At 36.6% G+C, this 26041-nt stretch overlaps 2 protein-coding genes and 1 long non-coding RNA gene across 8 annotated transcripts in view; 1 reads left to right on the top strand and 2 right to left on the bottom strand.

Annotated features, from left to right (window-relative positions):
- Nucleotides 1-2225: 2225 nt before the first annotated feature.
- LOC130050609 (uncharacterized) lies at nt 2226-6818 on the top strand. The gene is made up of 4 exons (XM_056150854.1): nt 2226-2415; nt 3835-4215; nt 4853-5405; nt 5507-6818. Exons 1-4 carry the CDS (start codon nt 2226-2228, stop codon nt 6816-6818), a joined length of 2436 nt encoding a protein of 811 aa, XP_056006829.1.
- A 1711-nt stretch (nt 6819-8529) lies between these two features.
- Nucleotides 8530-26041, bottom strand: part of LOC125659827 (uncharacterized) — a 36266-nt gene continuing 18754 nt past the window's right edge. For 5 of the 6 annotated variants that reach the window (XM_056150461.1, XM_056150460.1, XM_056150462.1 and 2 more), the window contains 7 exons: nt 23932-23985; nt 22098-22151; nt 18804-18857; nt 14218-14250; nt 13292-13900; nt 12733-13047; nt 8530-9237 (listed from right to left, as the gene is read on the bottom strand). In XM_056150461.1, coding sequence (XP_056006436.1) covers nt 8786-9237; nt 12733-13047; nt 13292-13900; nt 14218-14250; nt 18804-18857; nt 22098-22151; nt 23932-23985 — 1571 coding nt within the window. In that variant the 3' untranslated portion in view covers nt 8530-8785. The remainder of the gene's footprint in view (nt 9238-12732; nt 13048-13291; nt 13901-14217; nt 14251-18803; nt 18858-22097; nt 22152-23931; nt 23986-26041) is intronic. The other variant, XM_056150463.1, reaches the window with a different exon arrangement.
- LOC130050416 (uncharacterized) lies at nt 20646-21944 on the bottom strand. Its single transcript, XR_008798853.1, has 2 exons — nt 21371-21944; nt 20646-21257 (listed from the first exon to the last, which is right to left on the bottom strand). It is a non-coding gene; the product is annotated as an uncharacterized LOC130050416 (long non-coding RNA).

Genomic DNA, 26041 nt, shown 5'->3' with positions numbered 1-26041 from the left:
ACAATCATTTGACCCGAATAGATTCACTTTCGCAAAACACCGAACTGATCTTGAATTGACCACGGTCAAGTGTGTTTGGTCAAACTTATTTGTATGGAACCTTTTATCGACCGCCTAACTCGCCCGTATCTTTATGGAATGACATTGAATACTCTATAGATTTGGCTTTTAACACCAAAATTAGCAAAATCATAATCATGGGCGATTTTAACGCAAATTTACTGACCAATAATAATCAATCCGATCAACTTACCAGTATGATAAACATGTACAATATGACCCAATTAATCGACGAACCAACACATTTCACGGAAGACTCTTCTACCCTTCTAGATGTCATTATAGTTAGTGATGATAGTATTCTAGAAAAGTTTATCTTGGTGGTTGTTTTCTTGATCAGAATATTCGTTATCATTGTCCTGTTTATGCCCTGATCAGCCAGTATAATCAAGTCTGTCATCTTTTAAACGTGAAATATGGTTAATCAGCCAAGGAAATTACGATGTATATAGAGAAAGCCTAAATTTAGTTGATTGGGAAGAATTATTAGCCGATACTAATATCGACACTAATGTAAAAAGATTTAACGAAACCATTATCAAACATGCAAAAATCAATATTCGTAATAAAATGGTGACAATAAAAAAATCAGATCCCCCCTGGTTAAATAACACAATTAGAACACTCATTCGTAGTAAATGGTCAGAATTTAAGAAAATTAGAAATCATTGTATTTGCAACGTGCGTAAAGCTCGCGACGACTATTACAAAAAGGTTTCAAACAATATATCTGAGTGTAATGATTTTAAAAAAGTGGTGGAATATGGTGAATAAGATATCAAACACTCAAACCAGTCATGACTTACCTCCCTTAGAAGTTAATGGTAATGTTTACGAAAACAATTTTGACAAAGCAACGACGTTTAAGAACTTTTTTTTAACAAACCAATCAAAAATTGATGACTTAGAAGTGACTCTTCCAAATAAATTGTTTTCTAAAGTGTTTGATAACAAAGAATCTACTACTGTTACTACGATTTACATTTCAAAAAGTGATATTCGACGTGATCACTGGAGGTCAAAGTGCAGTCCGATTAAAATCAGACCCTATACTCATTATCAAAGTGCAGTCTGATTAAAATCAGACCCTATACTCATTATGATATCGTTGATATGATAATGAGTATGGGGTCTGATTTTCACTCAGACTGGGTCAAAGTGATATCGGTAACAGCAGTTACGGACGTCCAAAAAAAACAACAACAAAAACCGGATGACATTAACTCGGCTTAAAGTCATTATCGTTGATTTTGTGATCATTAATAATTATTCTCTCGTTCTTTATGTTTTCATTGATGTGTCATTGGATATAGAAATATAATATACAGCATTTTTTTTATACATTGATCCCTAATTGAAGAAATCCACTGTACAAAAATACGGGGTCATGAGAGAAGTACCTATATTCAGATTTCCTTAAGCTATACCGCTCATCGGTTATAAATACAAAATATTTACAAATATATACAAATAAGACAGTAGAGGGTGAGTAGACATACAGATACAATTTTGAGGATATAAAATCAATGCATTTCAACATACATATAACAATACACGTGAATAATATGTCGTAGGAAGTACAAGTAGGCCTAAGGTGCAAAAAACGATGTCCGTTACAACTGATAAGAAAACCTAGATTTATACACAGGTCATTGTTATAGCACCCTGCTGTGGATGGTCCCGCTAACCCAACAAATATTTTTTTATTTTAAAAAAAGTTATTGAATGGCAAAGTATGACCAAACTGCAGAGTGAAGTTTATAAAGCCACGTGGTAACGTTACATTTTTTTTTAAAAATGTATCAGAAAGGGTATGTTGTCGGTTAATTTGTGTAAAATTCTTGACAAGCAATAAGATAACAACAAAAAATGGTGCTTGAATTGTTCAATTATGAAAACCTTAAATTGTGTACATGTGAGGATGGGTGTATGTGTGTAGTTTTCATCCGCTCAAACTGTCTCAGTTCCCCATTTCTTAAATCGTGCAGTGGGTAGGTCGCTAAATAATAAAGTGAGGAATTGAATATTGGAATCGTTAAACTGACTTTTATTACAAGACACAAAAATACAGAATTGATGTGTACAAAGAAGTTGCTATAAATTAATGATCTGATGAAAATTATCCATAAATTATAAGGCGTCATTGGAAGAAAGAGAGGCCAAACATGAAGCAGAACAGGCTCGACAAAATGAGGAGTTGGATGCTGAATTTCTATTACTGGAACAGGAACGTAAGTTCGCAGTTGCCGAGGCTGGAGTCAAAGCGCTTGAAAATACTGGAATGTATTGCAGACATGTTTCCCCGGAACCGTCACTGCTGGGAGCACCTGTTGATAGAAGACAACTTACAACAAAGTATGTTTACGAAAGCTGTCCTGAGAATAGTGTGATGAATGCTGAAGTGCGTGAAAATTCAGAGACTGAATACCCTACAAGACATTTTGATCTAAATATACAAAATAGTTCCCTGAATCCTAATGCTGCTCCCTTTAAAACAGCCCATACTCGTAATGACAGTGTTGTTGGAGATCTTACCAAGTTCTTGATGAAGAAAGACCTTTTGTTGATCAGATTTTACAAATTCGCAGATCGACCTGAAGTCTTTGCAACTTGGAAAACAAGTTTTCTAAGTGTTACTCGAGAATTAGGAGTTACGCCCTTTGAGGAAATCGACCTATTGTTAAAGTACCTGGGACCGGAGTCTAGCAGTTTGCGTCAATCATTCGTTCTGCAAATGCTGCATACCAACAGAAAGGCTTCAAGCGGATCTGGGAGCAACTAGATGAACGCTATGGGTCACCAGAGCTTGTAGAATCAGCGCTTAAGTCCAAACTTGACCATTTTCCACGTTTTAAATTTATGAGTAATAAGTGATTTTTCTAAATCAGGAATTTTCTGTGTAGGAATTTATTTGTGATTTATATTCAATTTCAGTCTTTTACCTCTTGTGAAGACATAACCATAATAAAGTATTTAATTACTACTTGGCTTCGAGGTTATCTTCCCACCCTGCAGTACACCAGTCTGGGACTGAAGCTTCATAGACGTCAATGGCGCCGATAAATGCAGTCCTAAATACAAGATATAAAATTAGCCATAGCTCATTCAATTCTCCTTCAATATGAATGTCACTTCGGATATATGTATTTACAGGCATGAATTATCATCCTAGAGGTGTTTTTTGATAATACATTGGTGTTTTCGGTACTTTTTTGGTGTTTTCGGGAATTACCTGGTGTTTACGGTGTTTCCGGTAATTCCACGGACCCTGTTAGCGCTGTTTCATGGCGGCTTCACCTCTGATTGTTTAACCCGATTTCTTTTTAATTACAAAAGTATCTGTTTTAAGATTTGCTGAGCTCCTGCAGACAAACTTGGTTGATAGAGAGACGGAGATATTTCCCATAAAAACTTGCATTTTAAACATATTTTTAGACAATAGTTTTATGCATTGTGTTCCACAATGCGTGACCGTAACGCGACCTTTTCTGGTTCAAATGAACTTTCTTCTGTTCCCAATTGTATTATCAAGTCTTTCTATGAATTTTCGTGCTCTGGTAGATACGACTTGATTTCCTTCTCTCTGATTGTATTGATAATTCGACCTGTTAATTTTCGTACAAAAGATATAGAACTATATTTAGTTGCCGTCTGATTTGACTTTCCTTCGTCTCTAATTGTATTTGTAGGTCACTCTATCAAATTTCATGCATGTCAAGATATTCAATAGCTGTATGATGTGTCTTGCAAAACCAATAGATCTGCCTTTGGCAGGTCGTACTAAACATTCTCGTGAAAGAAGCACAAAGGCAGGACGAAAGTTTGTTAGACACATCAACACAGTTTGTGTTGGGCGGTTGAGATGTGAACGAGAGGGTAAGCCAGATCGGGCACGTAAGGCAGACTATAACAACCTGGTTCTGCTGGCTGACATAAACATTACATCACAGGGGGGTTCCTCTCAGGTCTGCAATCACGGTGACCAACACAAACCATCTAGGGATTCCTCATGGCACACCTCCAAAGCCAAAGCGAGACATTTTAACATCTGCTTACTAAATCCCTGGTCAGTGTGTAACAAGACCACTAGCCTAGATGACTTCATCAATGAGCAGGACTCAGACATTATGTGTCTCACAGAGACTTGGCTCACAGGTTCAGACAGACAATCCTATCATCAGTGCACTTCTACCCCCTGGTTACAGCATCAAACACAATCCTCGCATATCCCGTGGTGGAGGAACAGGCGCATTCATAGGTCTAACCTCAATGTTAAACCTACATCAGACACTTATTCTATGGAGTCATTTGAGGTATTGGACTGTAGTGTGAATGCTACTCAGATACTACGTTTATGTGTTGTATATCGTCCACCCCCTTCTAGAGGCAACAACTACACAGTGAAGCAGTTTTTCAGCAAGTTCTCTGCTTACCTTGAACAATTGGTTTCATGCACTACCTCTACTTATCGTGGGTGATTTCAACTTCCACATTGATAATTCCAGTGATGCTGATGCTGCTGCATTTCTCTCTCTGGTGACATCCTGTGGCTTCCAGCAACACCCATCGTGGCAGTCACACACAGGACCTTGTTCTATCCAGGTCAGTGGACTCTCTTGTGCTTACCACCCTTGTTGAGGACCATGGCTTCCCGGATCATTTCCTGTTTTTGTGAATCTCTCGATTTCCAAATCCCAGCTTCCTAAATAGCCAGTGACTTATCGAAAGGTCAAGGCCATTGGCCCCCGTGCTCTCAGTCAAGTTTTCACCAGCTCCACTCTGTGTTCATCAGCGGCAATCGAGATGTCACTCACTGACTTCACAGAACTCTACAGCAGTGAACTCTCTTCCATTATGGGCTCGCTCGCACCACTTATAACTCGCACGATCACCATCAGACCAGAATGTGAGTGGTACAACAGCTCTATCAGAGAGGCGAAGCTGAGGCGCAGACAAGCTGAGAGACTGTGGCGCAAATCGGGACTCATGGTACACAGAGAGATTAACATTCAGTGCAGGGAAGAGGTGAATACACTCATTGATGCGGCTAAGCCCCAGCATTACAGGACTTTGGTGCTTGATAACAAAGGTGACAATAAGCAGCATTTCAGAGTGGTCAACATGTTGCTTGGTAGGAACTCCACCTCTCCACTGCCTGCCGACAAATTACCATCAGATCTGGCTGACATGTTCAGTGACTTTTTTGTGCAGAAAATTACACGAATTCGCAGCTCCATTACATGTGACAATCACAATCCACTTGTTGGCCCACCAGCACTCAACGATGAAACTAAACTTAGTCATTTCCAACATGTTGCTGTGGATGAAGTCACAAAGTTGATTAGGTCATCTGTCAACAAGACCCTATTCCTACATCTCTTGTGAAGCAAGAAGTCACAGTTCTTGCTCCCGTCATCAATTCTATCATAAATGAATCACTTGAAAGTGGTTCCTTCCCAACATCTTTCAAAGAAGCTATTGTGACACCACTTCTGAAAAAGGCTTCACTGGACCCTGACATACCAAAGAACTACCGGCCAGTGTCTAATCCTGCATATCTATCCAAGTTGATTGAGAAGGTTGTAGCAGCACATATACAAACCTACCTCAGTGAGAACAATCTACTGGAGCCATTCCAAAGTGCTTACCGTCAGGGACATATTACTGAGACGGCACTTCTGCGAGTTCACAACGATGTGGTTTTTGTCATTGGAGAGCAGAAGGCTGTCTTGTTAGTACAATTGGACGTATCAACTGCCTTTGACACTGTAGATAATTTACGCTTGCTGCAAATACTCAAGGACCTTGGAATTAAGAACACTGTGCTCACGTGGTTTGCGTCCTATCTTACCAATAGGACCCAGATTGTTAAAGTGAAGGGAGCGAAGTCTGGTGCCACTGAGTTAGGCTGCAGTGTCCCCCAGGGATCGGTCCTCAGGCCTGTTCTGTTCAACATCTACACAACATCCCTGGGGGCCCTTCTCAGAAAGAACAATGTCTTGTACCACAGGTATGCTGACGATAATGAACTGTATATCAGCTTTAAAGTCCAACAGTCCGCTCTTGTAGTCATTCAGATGGAGTCTTGCTTGAAGTCAGTTCAAACCTGGATGGCTCAGCATCACCTCAAGATCAACACAGACAAGACTGATGTGCTAGTGATATCCTCCAAACAAATGACCTCTAAGCTGCACATACCATCACTGCAATTAGGAGACGACTCCATCACTCCTGTTACTAAGGCCAAGGGCGTTGGTGTAACCATTGACTCTCACATGACCATCGAGACACATATATCATCAGTGTGCATAGGTGCCTTCATCCACCTTAAGAACCTGAGCCAGCGGAGGATATATCTGGACAGGGAATCGCTGGAATGTGTTGTCCATGCCTTCATAACAATAAAGCTGGACTACTGCAACTCTCTTTACTACGGCTTACCATCAAAGCAGATCCAGCGGCTCCAATCCATCCAAATCGCTGCAGCCAGAGTCATCTCAGGCACCCGCAAATACGACAGCATTACACCAGTATTACGCTCCCTCCATCGGCTTCCAATTTTAAAAAAGTTATTCCATCAGCAGAGAGTCATCTTTAAGACATTTGTGTTAGTGTACAAAACAGTCAACATCATGGCTCCATCCTATCTGCAGGAACTCATAACACCCTATGCTCCCTCCAGAACTCTGCGGTCCAGTGATCAGAGCCTACTACAAGTGCCATTTACCACCTCATCTGTTATTAAAACGAGCTTTTAGTGTGGCTGGCCCTAAACTGTGTAATGCTCTACCATATGATATCAGAACTGCTGCTAGTCTCTATCTTTAAATCCAAACTAAAGACTCATCTGTTTACAATTTATTATAACTAGTCTGTGCAGATGAAATCTAAGTCAAGATTACTATGTTATGCAATCATATCGGACTCCTTATCTTCACCTACTACTCATTTGTTCTTATACAACCTGTTATACTTATTTTATTGTTATTTAAATAGGGTTTAGAGCAATATGGATTTTACGCTTTACAAAATGAATTTATTATTATTATGAATGAAACTGATTATTGTTCATAAATGAAACGTTGTTGATATATCTATATATCGAGTTGAAGACCACAGCAAGATATTTTTTCTTCTTATGTTTTGATTAAACTCTTTTTCATAAGAATATAAAAACAGGTCAGCTAACAAAGCAGCACATTTCATGCCCATGGGAATTCCAACAGACTGTTGGATTGATTTATTGCTGTTTTTCCACCACACTCAACAATTTTTCAGTTATCTGGTGGCGCCAGTATTTAATTAGTGGAAGAGAGAACCCAGATACAATGTACCTGGGAAGAGACCACCCACCATCCGCTAGTAAACTGGGAAACTATCTCACTTACGGCGCGAGTGGGATTCGAATCCGCGCCGAGTAGAGGTGAGAGGCCGTGTAATTTTGAGTGCGATGCTCTAATCACTCGACCACGGAGGCCCTGTTGGAAAACCTGATCACCAAAGACTACGAAGATATTGTCAATGACGAATTCCAGTAAATGTTTATTTGAAATTCAGATTACTTGTGCGTGGATTCAGAGTGGTGTTTAAAGTAATTTTTTAATGACTGATCACTAGATACGAATAATTCCTTTTTCCATTTTTGTTCAAGAAGCAACTATCTATGATATCAAAATGTCTTTAATTGATCTTGAGGAATGGTCATGTAAAGTGTTAAAAGTCGTATGTTTTGATGTTGTTAATTTGAGAAGTTTTGTATTTCAAATTTACTAAAACGTCTTTAGAATTCATTTTAGAATCCCCATTTGATTGACACCACTTCTGGCATATATTGTTGCAGAGTTTCTTCATCACAGCTGTTAATATTTCCGTGAGGAGCAAAGATAGGCGTTTACAATTGAGAGAACATTTATTCGATCCAGCAATGTATCTCTTTTTGTAATGGTTTTCATAAAGTTTAGAAATGTAGTATAGGAACGGTAACTCATATTCATCCATTCCATTGTCTGTAATATTAAATATGTTTAAATTGAAGCATGGTTTTGAAGAATTTCATCATTTGAAAAGACGGTTAGAGTAAAAGTGCAATTACCAAATGTGAAATTAATTAAGTTTGTTTGAAATACAGTTGCAATAATGAACTTACAAACAAAAATAATGTTGTTTCAAGCTTTGTCAGCTGGAACAAAACATATTCCTCATGTAACCTATCTACCTCTTTGATCGCTTCCGGTTTACTGAACACTAAGGATAGATGGTAATTACTTTGGTTTTGATGTGTCTATTACGGGATTTTGATATTCCTCTTATACTTTTAATCCATTCTAATAAGGTATAAAGTTCTTCCTTTTAATATTTAGCCCATTGATTGGCATAAACTTCGACTTAATTCATACGTTTCATATCTTGCTAGTTTTTATATATACAATCATATCTTCTTTATTTGAACAAACAAAAATCATATAAGAATACATATAACAGAGTTTTTATTGTAAAAATTCAAATTTCACGAATTTGTAACAAGGAAATATGAATTACATATAAAGGAAAATAACTGTACAAGTCTTTTGGAGTATACACGGGTATGCTTTATTGCATTAGTACCATTCAAAACGGTTTAAAGCAGGGCAACTTCAAAACATAATGGCGAAGCCCAGCTTCTTGAGAGATATAGTGTTGTGGTAGGCGTTTCAAGACTTGGGTGGATTGAATGCTGATATGTCAGCTAGGAATCATCCATTTTTTCTTGAGAAAACTTGTGCAGTTTTACATTCAGAGCCTCAAGAATAGGTCTGATAGGCGTGACAATTGTTTTCCCAGCCGATATGCCACCCACAACCATACCAATACAATGTAACTGATGATCTTCGTTTTCTTTCTTTGCTGGATCCAGCTGAAAAACAAGAGCCCCAGAGTCTCCCGGAAGAGCAAATGACGTACCACCTATTCCCTGTATCTCAAGTTGTTTATTGAATATGAATGAGCACTGAGAGGACGGGTTGCCAAGATTAATCGACTCATTGGTCCACCTGACAGCGGTTCCCGCCAAACGAAGCATGCCTCTTGTAAATCCAGTTTTTGCTCCCCATTTGACACAAGGCAACATCAGACGTCCAGCCTCTTCACTATCACGAATATCCGCTGTACTATATTCGGGGAGGTTATCTATGCTATATCCTGCAAAACATAACTGTCTACATTGTAAGACATGGATTTACACTGCGCATGATTTGGTAAAAAGGTTAGGATATGTTTTGTAATTCAATAATACACCAGTTTTATAAGCAATTACACACATCCAGATCTAGAAGATCTCTCTATACACGGGATTCAAGAAGGATGACTTGAAGTCACCTCCCCGATCAGTCAGACAACGTTGATTTTACACATCTCTAAGGTGGCGTAAACAAAAATTTAGTAACACCCGGTTTTCCAACTTTCCTCAAAGCGATCTTTTGTGCATGAAATTAAAGTCGGATATAGGAGTCTGTATTCAAATAAAAATCTAAAAAAAAAAAATAAAAATAAGAAAATAGTGCAAGTAATACTCATTTTAAAATCAAGGATTGAATGTTATTTATAATATATGTTTCAATTATGCTATATAATTTGACTTAGTGTAGGAACACCCCCCCTAGACGGATGTTTTTGTAACATTCCTAAACATAGACCATCTCTGGCACAATATATCCAGTTAAAAAGTAAGTGCATTTAATGTTAAAAAGAGTATTAAGGATAAAAAGATAACTTGCGTCATTAATGACTTCAACAAAAGTCAGCATGAACGCTTTGTTGCTACGTGAAATGATTAGAATTCAAATTTCGTTTCTATGATTCATGAAATCAGATATGAAAAGTGTTGACATGATTTATATGTAGTTTTCGCTCAGTTGAACTCATATGTAAGCATTATTTTTATTTTAGTAGATCATCCGATCTAAGTTACTATAGGGCAATTTTCTCTTTTTATAAGTTTGCAAATGCACATCATGGAATACACCAACACATCAATTTGCTGTTTTTAAATTGTTCCCTGAAAACGAGAAAATAGCTGAAAAAGCATTTCTTTCTTAATAACATTTATCAATAGAATTATGAAATGCATTCAGTATACAAATAAAACTTGCAACTAAAATGTTGAAATTGAAGAAAAAGAAACTATATAACAAAAGCGCAATCTAAATTACTTACTTAGCTCAATTGAACCATTTAAAGTCAGCATTTTGCATATTTTATGGTCGTTACAGTGATACAATTTACAATTACAACTTGCTATTAGGTCTAACGTTGTCTGATGAGTTTCATATCAATTGTTAGGCCGTCCTTTACCTACTGCTTTTGACTCCGAATCACTCCATTTACCTGATCAAGGGTTCACAGCGGGTGTGATTGGTCAACATGGGATACTTATTCTTTCTAGGCACCTTATCCCACCTTTAATGTGTCCAGGGGTCCGTGTTTGCCCAACACTTAATTGTGCCTTCTTTATGAAATATATGAGTTTGATCACTGTTCGTTATCTTCAATTCTCATAAATTTCAGTTTCAGTTCTTTCCCATTGGCGTTTAATTATCTTAGGCAAGCTACTGACCAATAAATTTATGTTACGTAGGTCTCAATAGTATAGTCTTTTTGAAGTCAACATTTTGCTGTCTGGTGTGCTTCGTACGAAATAGTATGCCGTTGGTCTAGTGTAAGTGTTTCCCTACTCTTAATTTTGCATTCAGTGATTGTGATCTTCACCTTTGCATTCATTTCTCTTCTTTTTCTGTTTGACCCTTGATGTCAAGCATTTTCTCTGTACAATGCAATATGAGCTAACAACATAAAAAGCGTTTCTGAAAAAAAAGGCTTGATATGTAACAAATAACCTAAACGCGTCACATTCTTGGTAAAAAAAACAACCCACAACTATCTTGCCTTTAAACAAGAGGTGCTCCTTTGTTAGCTGACATGTTTTTATACTCTTATTAAGCATAGTTTATTTAAAAGTTTTCTCATGAGAAGAAAAAATTTCTTACTTTGGCCTTCAAATCGACATTTCGATATATCGGCGACGTTCTATCTATCAACAATAATCATTTTCATTCATATGTCGATTCAATATATATACCCTGTGAATTTGAGATAAAAGACACAACGGAATCCTCCACCTCTGCTTCGTACTTAGATATTTGGTTGAAAATGGATATTTCTAAGAACTCAACTTTAAGACAAAGGGGATGCTTTCACCTTCTCCGCCGTCAACTATCCATAATTATGTAGCAATATTCCACCTGTATATGATGTGTATATCTCTTAACTGATTCGATACGTAAGAGCTGGTTTAGCATATGATCTGTTTTTAATTCGAGACAGGCTACTGAGAAACAAGTTGATGCTATAGGGGTTTCAACAGTCTCGTTTAAAGTGAGAAATTTGCAAATTCTATGGTCGTTATCATGATCTAGTTTGCCCAAATAACCTATCATTGGGTCAAATGCTGTCTGACGTGTTTCATAGTGATTGTAAGGTCGTTCTCGGCACACTGAGGTTGACTACGGATAACTCCGTTTACCTAATCAAATCATAGGGCTCACGGCGGGTGTGACCGGTCAACAGAAAATGCTTACTCCTCTTAGTCACCTGATCACACCTCTGGTATGTCCAGGGGTCCGTGTTTGCCGAACTCTTTATTTTGTATTCTTTGTGGGAGTTATGAGATGGATCGCTGTTCGTTATGTTCGCCTTTCATACAGGTGATAATGGAATGTTACTACATGAATATGGAGCGTTAATGAATGCAAATCTGAAGTCATCTCGTTTGTCTTGAAATATGGTGTTAGTTTGTCTTTGACATCAATGTTCAACAAATTTCGACTTCACAGGGATATACCGATATGGCATATAAATGAAAATAATTATTGGTGACCGGTATATCTATCAAGCCCAAAGGAAGATAATTTTCTTCTCATGTAGAAACTATTTGAATAAATTCTGCCCTTAATAATAAAAAGGCGAAGATAACGAACAGTGATCAATCTTATAATTCCCACAAGGAATACAAAATAAAAAACCCAGATCAGCTAAAAAAAAAAGGAACGACATTCGTGCCTATGGGAATTCCAACAGACTGTTGGAAAACTTAAACACCAAAGACCAGGTAGATATTGTCAATAAGGAACTCTAGAGTCATTTTAATATGAACTCGAAGAGTGTTCCAAAGTTGTATGTTTTGACGTTATTCATGTAAGCTTCTTTGAAGTGTTTCAGAGAAAATGAAATAGAAAGCATGATGAGTATTGTTTGATATTAAAGCCAACTGAAAACAATTGTTTATTTGACGTCAACACCATTAGTTTGTGCTGAATGGAACTATGGAAATATTTTATAAATCCATGAAACTTGCATCAACTATTGTTATGTTTAGAATATCCTACTGAAGAAAATTGAAAAACCAAGAGGTCATATTCTTTGAATAGTGACAGGAGGTACCCTTCTTGATTTTCATATAACAAAATTGTGGAGATCTATAGATCGATGGAACAAATTCCGAATCATCTTAAAACACACAGTTAAAATCATTTTACATACTTTGAATTGAGAATATGTGCTTCTATGATTTTTTCCTAAGGTTTCAATAGTACTTAAGTGAATAAGCATTAGAAAATCATAAAAACAAAGTTTTCTAACCATTCTCCTTTAAGTTATCTACAGTAAGATCGGCAAATAATCCTCTTTCGGGAACACGGTCTGTTAGTTTAACGAGTGCTGCGTCAATGGTGCAAGCATTGATATCTGACTGAGATGTCGGGAAGCACGATCTTGCATGGGTACCACATACTGTATTGGTATTCAAATAACCATAAGATGGTTGCACAATATCAAACTTAGCTGATGGATCACATTGACCTGACAGATCGAAGAACACGTGTGCACAAGTTATGAATCCTATATCCCCATTTTCCAAGGTGACGAATCCTCCGAGGGTACCTCCATTATTATCATCTGCAATAGAAACAGCTGCATAAGGTTAAGAATAATGATTTCATAAGTCCTTCTATATCTGAATTAGAAATGACTAAAATTAATGTGAGTAACGTTTCGATAAAAAAATGAAGTATAATCTAATTGATTATTATTGGTATTTAATTGATACTAAAATCAGCATGAATTAAATTCTACACAACTTGATATCATCTGCAATGTAGCAATAATAAAAAAAAATCCTGGTTTCAATAATATGATTTACCCTTTTTACTAATGCTTGCACCCATCATTAATGGATTGAGAACGTCTGTTGATCTCTTGAAAAAATCATCAATTCCAAACAAGTGAAAGAAACCTTCTCTAACATCAGTCTTTATTCCTTTGATAATTTTTGGAAATTCTTGTTCGTGAAGCGGTACAACACCTTTACAAGAGCAGTACAACACAATGCAAAGCTCAGGTAGACGTTTCTTTTCTTCTCCAATATCCTTCAAGCGATAAAAAGATGCACTGATACTTTCCAGGTTTGAATGTTCTTTAAAAAGACTTTTTGATATACTCTGAATGCATAATTCTACTTTTGTTGGGAATTCGGAGTTCGAAAATGGATCAGGACTACTGATCAATTCCTCCACTGGCAGAAACTTCCAAAGTTTACAAATGATAGGAAATGTGATTCTCCGATGTTCATATGCATCCTCTTTAATAACACTGAAACCGTCAAGGACTAATACTATAACATCTTTTGTAGATCCGTTTTGCCCAAGGTCTTGTTTTCCAATGTATAACCGAACGACTTTTATGTCCTTGTACTTATCGTTCAGCCATGTATAAAATTCAGGTAATATTTCCTCCTTTTCAAACACAGGTTCTGAAATGACAAATGAACATGTGATTTAGGAATAACATGAAACTCGGATGACAAGGAATGATTATCTACTGTTGAATTGTTACACCCACCGCGAACCATCTCTGTTGATCAGGTAAATGGACCAACCTGTAGGCAAATCTGCATCAAAAGCAATGCCAGACAATTTGTATGAAACACAATTCATTCCACTTATTTTTTTTATTTATACAACGACGAAACTGACGAGGTTATAAATCTAGGCACATGAAGAAACAAGTTCAAGTTTTAGGTAAACCATCTGGTATCTTTCATTATGGAATAGTTGTAGTTATACATACCTGTCTCTAAAGATGTTCCAGGAAGTTTTAATACTGAAAATGTAAGATGATTAAAAATGTTTACAACTCAATCAAAAGGATACTAAAATTGAAGGTATTGTACATTTTGCAAAAACAATCGCATTAGCAATACATAAGAATATGAATATTCATCTGCGAAAATGCATTAGGTAATAGTGATATGTTGAAGCAAGTAGGCAAATAATCATTGCATAGAGTATGTCAAAAGAAAATAGTCACTATAAAGAATGGATTAATAATTCTGAAATGCAATTCCTTAATTGATTATTCTTTTCTGACTATATATATATATATTGTCATTGAGGAAATCTAAATAAACTCTTTTTGATGAAAAGAGTAAAGATAATGAACAGAAATAAATCTCAAATTCTATAAGGAATAAAACAATCAAGAGTAGGACAGACAAGTACTCCTGCAAACACTTGAAGTTCGACCAGTTGACCGATTACACCTCGCATAACACCTATCTTTAGGAAAGGTAAGCATACTGATTTGACAAACGGAGTGTTTCGTTTACCTGATCAAGGTACATGTACATGGCTCATGGCACCAGAATGAAGGGTTTACAGGATATTTCATTTACACTATTGTTAATTTCCACTACCTGAGCTGTACGTAATGACGAATTTTAAATTCATGAAATAAAGATGTACTACAACAAGCCATGAGTATATGTACTTCAGTATCTCGTTGCCATAGAATCTGCTACATGTATATGAAAGATGAAGATCTTTACCTTTTCATGTCAATAAAGATTAATGAGTTATCAAAAATATATATCATGCTTGAATAATATACTCGTCATTATTATTTTGGATAACAGTTCTAGTTGTTCAACTCATGTTATTTTCAATTCTACATTGAAAATGGATATAAACATCAAACTAACAACTAATGTTTATGACAAACAGGATGATTTCAATTTCCCCATCGTCAACGTTCCGTATTTATGTAGCAATATTCAATTATCAAATGTATTTGGTGTGTATATATTTCAACTGACTCGATACACAAGAGCCTGTTATGCGTATGATAAGTTTTTAAGTCAAGGCAGGCTACTGACAAACAAGTCAACATTACAGGGGTTTTAACAGTCTCGTTTAAAGTCAGCTTTTGCAAATTCTATGGTCGTTATAATGATCTACATGTAGTTTGGCAATATACGGTCCCTGAAAAGTTCTATTTTCCCTTTTGAATGGTGAACGCACGGTGAGCGAACGGTAAACACACGGTGAACATAATTTGGTGAACGGTGAGCGCACGATGGTCTATGGTCTATTCATACGGAATATTTCGAATTTCCCCTTTATTGTGTTTATTTTATAATCCTGTATCTGTATGTTCAGTCTCAATAAAGTATAGTACATTTTTGTGCAAGTACTGGATGTATATATTTCTCATGAAATGATCGTAAATTTCACACCAATGCACGCAGCAATCATACACAAAAGAAAATTTCTGATGTACATTGTTTACAGTACTACATGTACAAATACCTTTATATATAGAAAGTAGAAAAAATATATTTTATAATGTTTAGAGTCCATGACATTTTCATCGTAATCTCGGTATACTACATTTTGACTAAAGATAGATTTATTTTCTTAATGCATGTGTATATAAACTAGCGGAAAAAAGAAACTGTGCATTATTTAATATATGAAAAAAATAATAAAAAATAACAATGAACAAATTTTATTTTTTTAATACTGTTAACAAATGTATTCGTTATAACATTTCATAATCCATTAATGTTAACATCGAATAACGTCAATTTCAGCACACTCGAAAGACACTGGTATTCGAACTTGAATTAACAAAGTTAATAACGCGTGTGACCACCATTTGCATTCAAGCATGCTTGACAACGGTGCCTAATTGATGCCACTAAAGTGTTCAGAAATGCTTGAGGAATGTTGTTCCAGATGTTGGTTAAAGCGTGGCCTAAAATCATCCAATGTCACTGGCTGATTTGTTAAACGGCGTAGACGTCGTTCCATTTCATCACAGACGTGCTCAATCGGCTATAAATCGGGGAAACAGCTGGCCAAGGCAAGACATCGATATTCTGTTGAACAAAAATGTCCCTGACTGCACGTGCAACAAGTGGCCTTGCGTTGTCTTGCTACAGAGTGATGTGATTTTGCTGTCTCTGTATGAATGGTATCACATGGCGCTGAATAATTTCATGTCGATAGCGTACACCGGTGATATTTCCATTGACAATTGGTAGAGGGATCCTTCCACGTGCTGTTATTCCACCCCACACCATAGTGCTACCTCCACCGAATTACCGACGTTGCACAACACAAGCGTCCTGGTACCGCTCCCCAACGCGACGATACACTCTACAACGGCCGTCACTGCTATCCAAATGAAATCTGGATTCATCAGTGAACAGAATATTGGCTCAGTCCTGTATTCTGAGTTCTATACCACACTGAGAGCACCGCTGGACGACTTGGTCTGATGTTGTGCTCGCATAGACGATTAAGCACGGTTCTTGGACTGATTGGTCGAAGTCCAGGGATGCTACAAGCAGTCAGACTTGCTGTCTGGAAACGATTTCTCAAGTGCACGTCACACGAGGACGCCCAGAACGTGGTCGACTCCGAGTGTTACCAGATTGTTGGAAATGTCTCCATAATGACTGGATCGTGTTCCGATGAACTCCAAAGTGTCTTGCTACGATACTTTGTGCCATTCCAGCTTGAAATATCCCTTGACATTTTTTATTTTCTTAAAATTCCACCTTTATCGTGGTTATTTAATCTGCGGCACATTTTCACATCTCCTGCAAGGCGCCCGTGGCCACAACAAACCTAGCAGTTGTGTTTATTCGCAAATAACACACACCGTGGAACACGGAGGACACGGTGTATCTCCGTGGATTTTCCACTGTGGTCTTTCCACGGTGAGGTGTATAAAACTCGTGTTGTGTACTGTATAACACAAAAACAACAGGGGATGCTTACTTCTCCTAGGCACCTGATCCCACCTCTAGTATGTCCATGTGTCCGTTTTTGAGAGAGAGAGAGAGAGAGAGAGAGAGAGAGAGAGAGAGAGAGAGAGAGAGAGAGATCATTGCTTTCTCTCTATAGATTTGTGTGAAGTTTAATAATCAATATATTCATGTTCCGCAAACGAAAAACAATAACTATTACACCTGTGATTTTAGAAATTACAACGACTGATCGAACGATTTGGTGGATGATAAAGTAAACTGAAAGTTCTCATCGATAATGTTTCTCTACATACTATTGAAACGGTTGATGCCTGTTTGATTTCTCTAGACTTACATCCTACCGCCGCGGTGGCCGAGATGTTAGAGCGTTCTTCCCGCATGCGGAAGGCCCGGGGTTCGAATCCCGACCGTGACACACCTAAGTCGTTAAACCAGGTAGCGACAGTTGCATCGCGAAACGTTCGGTATCAGGAGTGAATGTCACGGGTCCTCGGAGATGACCCTAAATACGGATGACCCGTGTCACAGTAAGTGTGGCACGCTAAAGAACCTTCACTGCTCAATTACCGTAAGCACCGAGCCCTTCATCGGTCTTGGTGACGTCTCCATATGAATGAAAAATTCTCGAGTGAGACATTAACCAAGATACAATCAATTAATCAAACAATAGACTTACATCTGGCGTGTTGAGAGATCATCTGCATAGAAATATAGTACATACTATTATTTTGTTTATTATATAAATCTTAACAAATGACAGATTTTTTTCTGTAGATGAAAATAAAAATCTCAATACTGTAACAGGGACTGCTTCTTCCCACTGGGCACTTGATCCCACCTCTGGTGTGTCCAGGGGTCCGTGTTTGCCCAACTATCTTATCTGTATTGCTTATGGAATTTGAAATTGATAAATGTTGGTTCTCTTCACCGTTCATAATGTTGAATGCATTATCCGTTTTGTAGAAGTTGTGCCTCATTCAAAAAAGTGTTATAGAAAAGCAAGAAATGATTTATCAACCATCTTCATCAGATCTACCCGGAAACGTGCAATTAAACTTCCAAATCGTTCCGTTTCTTTCCAAGGAAACCTTTCACCGTTCTATTGTGTAATGTTAAAGTATTACTTTCTCTTATACTTAGGTTCATTTAAAAAAAAACTTGACAGGATTGATCAATTTTTTGGCAAAGAATAAATGTAGACTGACTCTTTTGTAATAATGCTCTCCATGCACGATTTGACGGATGATAAAGTAAATTGAAAGTTCATAGCGATGTTGGTTACATACCATTACAACCTATCATTGGGTCAAATGCTGTCTGACGTTCCACACCGATTGTCAGGCCGTTCTTGGCACACTGATTTTGACTACAGATATTTATGTTTACCTAATCAAGATATGGGACTTACGGCGGGTGTGACCGGTCGACAGGGGGTGTTTACTCCTCCTAGGCACCTGATCCCACCTCTGATATATCCAGGGGTTCGTGTTTGCCCATCTTTCTATTTTGTATTGCTTATAGGAGTTATGAGATTGATCACCGTTCGTTATCTACACCTTTTATGATAAATGTTGATGCCTGTTTGATTTTCTAAACTTACTGAGTAAACTTCCACCACTGCATTGACTCAACGTATCTGAAGGGGCTAGAGTACCTGTGTAAAAATACAGTATATATTATTATGTTAATTATTGCTTATTATGTAAATTGTAACATATTTTAGTTGAGGTAATATATACACATAATAATAATAATAAAATCTATATCGCGCAAACAAATAAACTTAAGGCGCTTTACAAGAGTATGTAGATTAAAAAAAACCAACAAGACACAATTAAATGAACTTAAATGGCATAAGATCTTATCTCTGCAAATTCATCAAAATAAAACACTATAATCAATATCAATAGCTAAAGATGTTTTGGATGTTTTTATGTCGAGTACTGTGACAAATATGAGAAATCAACGAAATTAAACACTAAGACAATTTAGAAATTTGCATCAAAACAGTTATTGAAAAAAAACTTGCACTATATTAGAAGCTTAAAAATCAGGGAAAGCAATGTTTAGAACGTGTTTTTTTTTTTTTTTTTTTTTTTTTTTTACATTTACATATTTTATAGGTGTCATCACACACACACACACACACACACACACACACACACACACACACACACACACACATATATATATATACCCCACACCCCCACACCAAGCATTGTTTTCTCTCTATAGATTTGTTTGAAGTTTAATAATCATGATATTCATGTACTGCAAACGAAAATCAATAATTATTACACTTTCTTTCCAACTCCTGTGATTTTAGAATTTACAACGGCTGATTGAACGATTTGGCGGATGATAAAGTAAACTGAAAGTTCTTTTCAATAATGTTTCTCTACATACTATTGAAACTGTTGATGCCTGTTTGTTTTCTTTAGACTTACACCCTAAGAGGTGATCCCATTCATCTGGGGTGTTGAGATTGTCTGCATACATACTATTATTTTGTTTATTATATAAATCTTAACAAATGACAGATTTTTTTCTGTAGATGAAAATAAAAATCTGTAATAGGCGATGCTTGGTTCCCCTGGGCACCTGATCGCACATCTGGTGTGTCCAGGGGTCCGTGTTTGCCCAACTATCTTATCTGTATTGCTTATGGGATTTGAGATTGATAAATGTTGGTTATCTTCACCTTTCATCATGTTCAATGCATTATCCGTTTTGTAGAATCTGTGCCTCATTCAAAAAAGTGTTATAGAAAAGCAAGAAATGATTTATCAACCATCTTCTTCAGATCCACCCGGAAACGTGCAATTAAACTTCCAAATCGTTCCGTTTCTTTCCAAGGAAACCTTTCGCCGTTCTGTTGTGTAATGTTAAAGTATTACTTTCTCTTATACTTAGGTTCATTTAAAAAAAACATGACAGGATTGATCAATTTTTTGGCAAAGAATAAATGTAGACTGACTCTTTTGTAATAACGCTCCCATGCACGATTTGACGGATGATAAAGTAAATTGAAAGTCCATAGCGATGTTGGTTACATACCATTACAACCTATCATAGGGTCAAATGTTTTCTGACGTTCCATACCGATTGTTAGGCCGTTCTTGGCACACTGATTTTGACTACAGATATTTCTGTTTACCTGATCAAGATATGGGGCTTACGGCGGGTTTGACCGGTCGACAGGGGATGCGTACTCCTCCTAGGCACCTGATATCACCTCTGATATATGCAGGGGTCCGTATTTGCGCATCTCGCTATTTTGTATTGCTTATAGGAGTTATTAAAACATTGTTGTGACGTCAGTTCTTTGTCTTGACAGTACTTTATTTTTCATACGGTACTGAACATAGTCCAGTATTATTAAGAGCAGGCCAATATTATTAGAAATATTGGACTGACAGTGAAAACCAGGAATAAAGACCACTCTTCGTTGTGCGAGAAAACATATTTATTATTTATCAAATACAATATTCAAGGCATGAAATATTCCAGTAAATTATACGAAATGAGTGTTTCGTGTATAATCCGATTTTACTGTATATGAAATCGTTTAGGCACCAGTTATAAAGCCATGTGACAATCATTCATATAAATACATGCACATTGAAGTCGCAAATTCACTGTTGCATCCCCGGCAATGATGTTTATTTCTTTTCTCGATCCAAAGGAAACACTTTCATTGAGCTTCACTTTCTTCGGCTCCGGTGGGGACACTGGACGGTTTCTGAATCAAATCCCTTACACTCGTGTAATTGTTCCTCGGAGGTGCGTTTATAGTTGCGAATCGCAGATGACCTGTGACTAGTTTTTTCCCGCTATAAGTTGCTCGTCAACACCCGCAGCATATGGGCGTGTGGCGGCAGTAGCCCGAAGAGAGTGATTTGTAAAAAACTCATCTAATCCTGCCTCTCTACACATTTTGGCCACAATCTGTTACAGTTGATGTACCCCGACTGGGACGTCGTCGTACCATACTTTCCCCTTAGGAGCGATTTTTGGTCTGAGCTATAATGCATTGCATTTTCCACTACTGGGGCTACAAACGATTGAAAAGAAATTTGTATCCAACAAAAATTAAACAAAATAAACACTGTGAAAAAGATTTTTAATATATTTAGGAGAATTTGTAGAAATAATGAATAATCTTACCGCAAACTCATGTACTTTTCAATCATCTGAATCCATTTCTTCAAGGCACCCGGACTGAATGCTAAAGGAGGACTGCGGCTTCTGTTTTTATACCAGTTATAGGCCTACGTGTCAGTATCATATTATTAGGGTTTCCAGAAAGGAACGGGGGAAATCAATGTTTTGTTTTATCTAAAAGATTCTTTCCGAACACCCTTTACGTACCCTCATTCACCCAAAAAAGAAAACCAGTTTTGTTGAGTACAGTCTTCAGACAATAGAAGCATTCGAATCGCTTTCCATGAAGAACAAAACCCTTTTTTGAGGAGTACCGTATTATGACAATTGAAATGATGAGCTAACAGTTTTTTGTGAATTAAAGACAAGATTTGACCTCGTGTGCCATTAAAGTTTATGAATTCCTAATATATTAAATATTAAAAACAAATCAGAAACGAAAGGTGTAAATATATCTGTCTATACCAATGTATATTTGTACGTGGTTTTTTCTTTGTGCGTTCAAATGCAATTGTTTTTAGATAGAACAATGTTTTAAGTAAGATACAAGATCCGATGGTCTATTGTGTCAGATACGGGACTGATCACTCGCCGCTACGCGGCTCGTGCCAGTCCCGTATCTGACATAATAGACCATCGGAATCTTGTATCCCTTACTGAGATTGATCACCGTTCGTTATCTACACATTTTATTGTAAATGTTGATGCCTGTTTGATTTTCTAAACTTACGGCGTAAAACTCCATCACTGCATTGACTTAACGTGTCTTGAGATTCGAAAACACCTGTGTAAAAATACGGTATATTTTATTATGTTAATTATTGCTTATTATGTAAATGCTAACACATTTTAGTTGAGGTAATATATACACATAATAATAATAATAAAATCTATATATCGCAAACAAATAAACTTAAGGCGCTTTACAAGAGTATGAAGATTAAAAAAACCCAACAAGACACAATTAAATGAACTTAAATGGCATAAGATCTTATCTCTGCAAAATTATCAAATTAAAACACTATAATTAGTATCAATAGCTAAAGATTTTTTGGATGTTTCTATTTCGAGCACTATGACAAATATGAGAAATCAACGAAACTAAACATTAAGACAATTTAGAAATTTGCATCAAAACAGTGAATAAAAAACCCGTACTATATTAGAATCTTAAATATCAGGGAAAGCAATGTTAAGAACGTGTTTTTTTTGGTGTTTTTTTTTTTTGTTTTTTACATATTTTATAGGCGTCATCAGACGTTGATGAATCTAACTCACATGAAATAAAAGAAATATCGAAGGTGATTATGCATATCACAGATATAAAAGTGTAACAAAACTAATCAATTCTAGATTGTTCACTGAAATATATATATATATATATATATATATATATATATATATATATATATAACCCCCCTCCACAAACACAATATTGCTTTCTCTCTATAGATTTGTATGAAGTTTAATAATCAATATATTCATGTTCTGCAAACGAAAAACAATAACTATTACACTTTTTTCCAACTTCTGTGATTTTAGAAATTACAACGACTGATCGAAAGATTTGGTGCATGTTAAAGTAAACTGAAAATTCTTTTCGATAATGTTTCTCTATATACTATTGAAACGGTTGATGCCTGTTTCTTTTGTCTAGACTTACATACGATGGGGTGGTGCTCTAAATCTGAAGTGATGTTTATTATATAAATGTTAACAATAGACAATTTTTTTCTGTGGTTGAAAATGAAAATCTGAATACTGTAACAGGGGATGATTCCTCCCCCTGGACACCTGATCGCACATCTGGTGTGTCCAGGGGTCCGTGTTTGCCCAACTATCTTATCTGTATTGCTTATGGGATTTGAGATTGATAAATGTTAGTTATCTTCACCTTTCATCATGTTCAATGCATTATCCGTTTTGTAGAATCTGTGCCTCATTCAAAAAAGTGTTATAGAAAAGCAAGAAATGATTTATCAACCATCTTCTTCAGATCCACCCGGAAACGTGCAATTAAACTTCCAAATCGTTCCATTTCTTTCCAAGGAAACCTTTCGCCGTTCTGTTGTGTAATGTTAAAGTATTACTTTCTCTTATACTTAGGTTCATTTAAAAAAAACTTGACAGGATTGATCAATTTTTTGGCAAAGAATAAATGTAGACTGACTCTTTTGTAATAATGCTCCCATGCACGATTTGACGGATGATAAAGTAAATTGAAAGTCCATAGCGATGTTGGTTACATACCATTACAACCTATCATTGGGTCAAATGCTGTCTGACGTTCCACACCGATTGTCAGGCCGTTCTTGGCACACTGATTTTGACTACAGATATTTCTGTTTACCTAATCAAGATATGGGACTTACGGCGGGTGTGACCGGTCGACAGGGGATGTTTACTCCTCCTAGGCACCTGATCCCACCTCTGATATATCCAGGGGTTCGTGTTTGCCCATCTTTCTATTTTGTATTGCTTATAGGAGTTATGAGATTGATCATCGTTCGTTATCTACACCTTTTATGATAAATGTTGATGCCTGTTTGATTTTCTAAACTTACTGAGTAAACTTCCACCACTGCATTGACTCAACGTATCTGAAGGGGCTAGAGTACCTGTGTAAAAATACAGTATATATTATTATGTTAATTATTGCTTATTATGTAAATTGTAACACATTTTACTTGAGGTAATATATACACATAATAATAATAATAAAATCTATATCGCGCAAACAAATAAACTTAAGGCACTTTACAAGAGTATGAAGATTAAAACAAGAGGCCCAAGGGCCTAGAATCGCTCTTCTGATAAATTGTACAACCCCACCATTTCTATTCTTAGCCTCTTAGTATTCTAACTCTTTAGTTAAATCCTAAGAATTCAAAAAAAGTAGGTCAATGTGACCTACTTTTTGGTTTACACATTTTGAGAAACCAAGAAATATCAACTGACAAAGTTTGATGATTTTAAGCCAATTAGTATCTGAATATTGAAATATAGCTGTCAAATTCCAATCGTAGGTCATGGTGACCTACTTTTTGGTCATCGAACTCCGAACATGCAAGACCCATCAACTGACAAAGTTTGATGACTGTAGGTCAAATAGTATCTGAAATATATAAATATAGCCGTCAAATTCCAAAAGTAGGTCAAGGTGACCTACTTTTTCGTCAACACCCTTCAAACATGCAAGACCCAACAACTGACAACGTTTGATGACTGTAGGTCAAATAGTATCTGAATTATATAAATATAGCCGTCCAATTCCAAAAGTAGGTCAAGGTGACCTACTTTTTGGTCAACACCCTTTGAACATGCAAGACGCATCAACTGACAAAGTTTGATGACTGTAGGTCAAATAGTATCTGAAATATATAAATATAGGTGTCCAATTCCAAAAGTAGGTCAAGTTGACCTACTTTTTGGTCGAAACCCTTCGAACATGCAAGACCCATAAACTGACAAACTTTGATGACTGTAGGTCAAATAGTATCTGAATATATAAATATAGCCGTCAAATTCCAAAAGTAGGTCAAGGTGACCTACTTTTTGGTCGACACACTCCGTTGACTCAAGATGCATCAACTGTCAAAGTTTGATGATTGTAGGTCAAATAGTGTCTGAAATATAGTAATTTAGCTGTCAAATACCAAAAGTAGGTCACGGTGACCTACTTTTTGGTCGACACAAACCGAAGACGAAGACGCATCAACTGACAAAGTTTGATGATCCTAGGTTTTACAGTGCCCAAAATATGCATCTAAAATTGAAAATGTGAAATTTGAATATCTGCAAAATTCAAAAAGTAGGTCACTGTGACCTACTTTTTTTATAAATATGTTTCAAGGCCTCAAGATGCATCAACTTACAAGATTTGATGATTCTAAACCTCTCGGTATTTGAAATAACAACTTAAAATATATCTATAAATGATAAGCCATAAAATTCAGAAAGTAGGTCACGGTGACCTATTTTTCAGTTGACGCATTTCAAGGTCCCATGATCCACCAACTGACAAGTTTTGATGATCATAGGCTTCAAAGTGTCCAAGATATGCATCAAAATTAATTTTAAAATAAATACCTGCAAAATTCAAAAAGTAGGTCACCGTGACCTACTTTTGAGACAACTTGACACAAGGTCCTAAGATGCATCAACTGTCAAAATTTGATGATCCTAGTCCTTATAATGGCTAAAATATCTAAGATTTAAGGAATTTAAAAAAATTTTAAATTTAGGTCAACTTTGAAGTGACCTTGAGACCACGCCCTTTGCCCCAGGGTAATGCCTTGAACAATTTTTAATCTACAACATATCCTCATCCTTATGTGTAAGTTTGGTGATAATCTGCCCTGTGGTTCTTGATAAGAAGATTTTTTAGCAACCACTACTTTTGTTTGTATTTTCCTGATTATCTCCCCTTGTTAAAGGGTCACATCCCTTTATTTAGTATGTATGAAAGCCCTTGGGCCAATGATACCCTGTACCAAATTTGAAAGAAATTGGCCAAGGGGTTCTTGAGTTATAGCCCTTTTTCTAAAAAGTTTACGCACACCACACCGCACAAATGGCCATAGCATTAGCTCTTTGAGCCTTTGGCTCAGAAGAGCTAAAAACCCAACAAGACACAATTAAATGAACTTAAATGGCATAAGATCTTATCTCTGC

Source organism: Ostrea edulis, chromosome 9, assembly GCF_947568905.1.
Source record: "Ostrea edulis chromosome 9, xbOstEdul1.1, whole genome shotgun sequence".
Classification (NCBI taxonomy): domain Eukaryota; kingdom Metazoa; phylum Mollusca; class Bivalvia; order Ostreida; family Ostreidae; genus Ostrea; species Ostrea edulis.
Note: the sequence above shows the minus strand (reverse complement) of the source record. Positions and strands in the feature narration are given on the sequence as shown.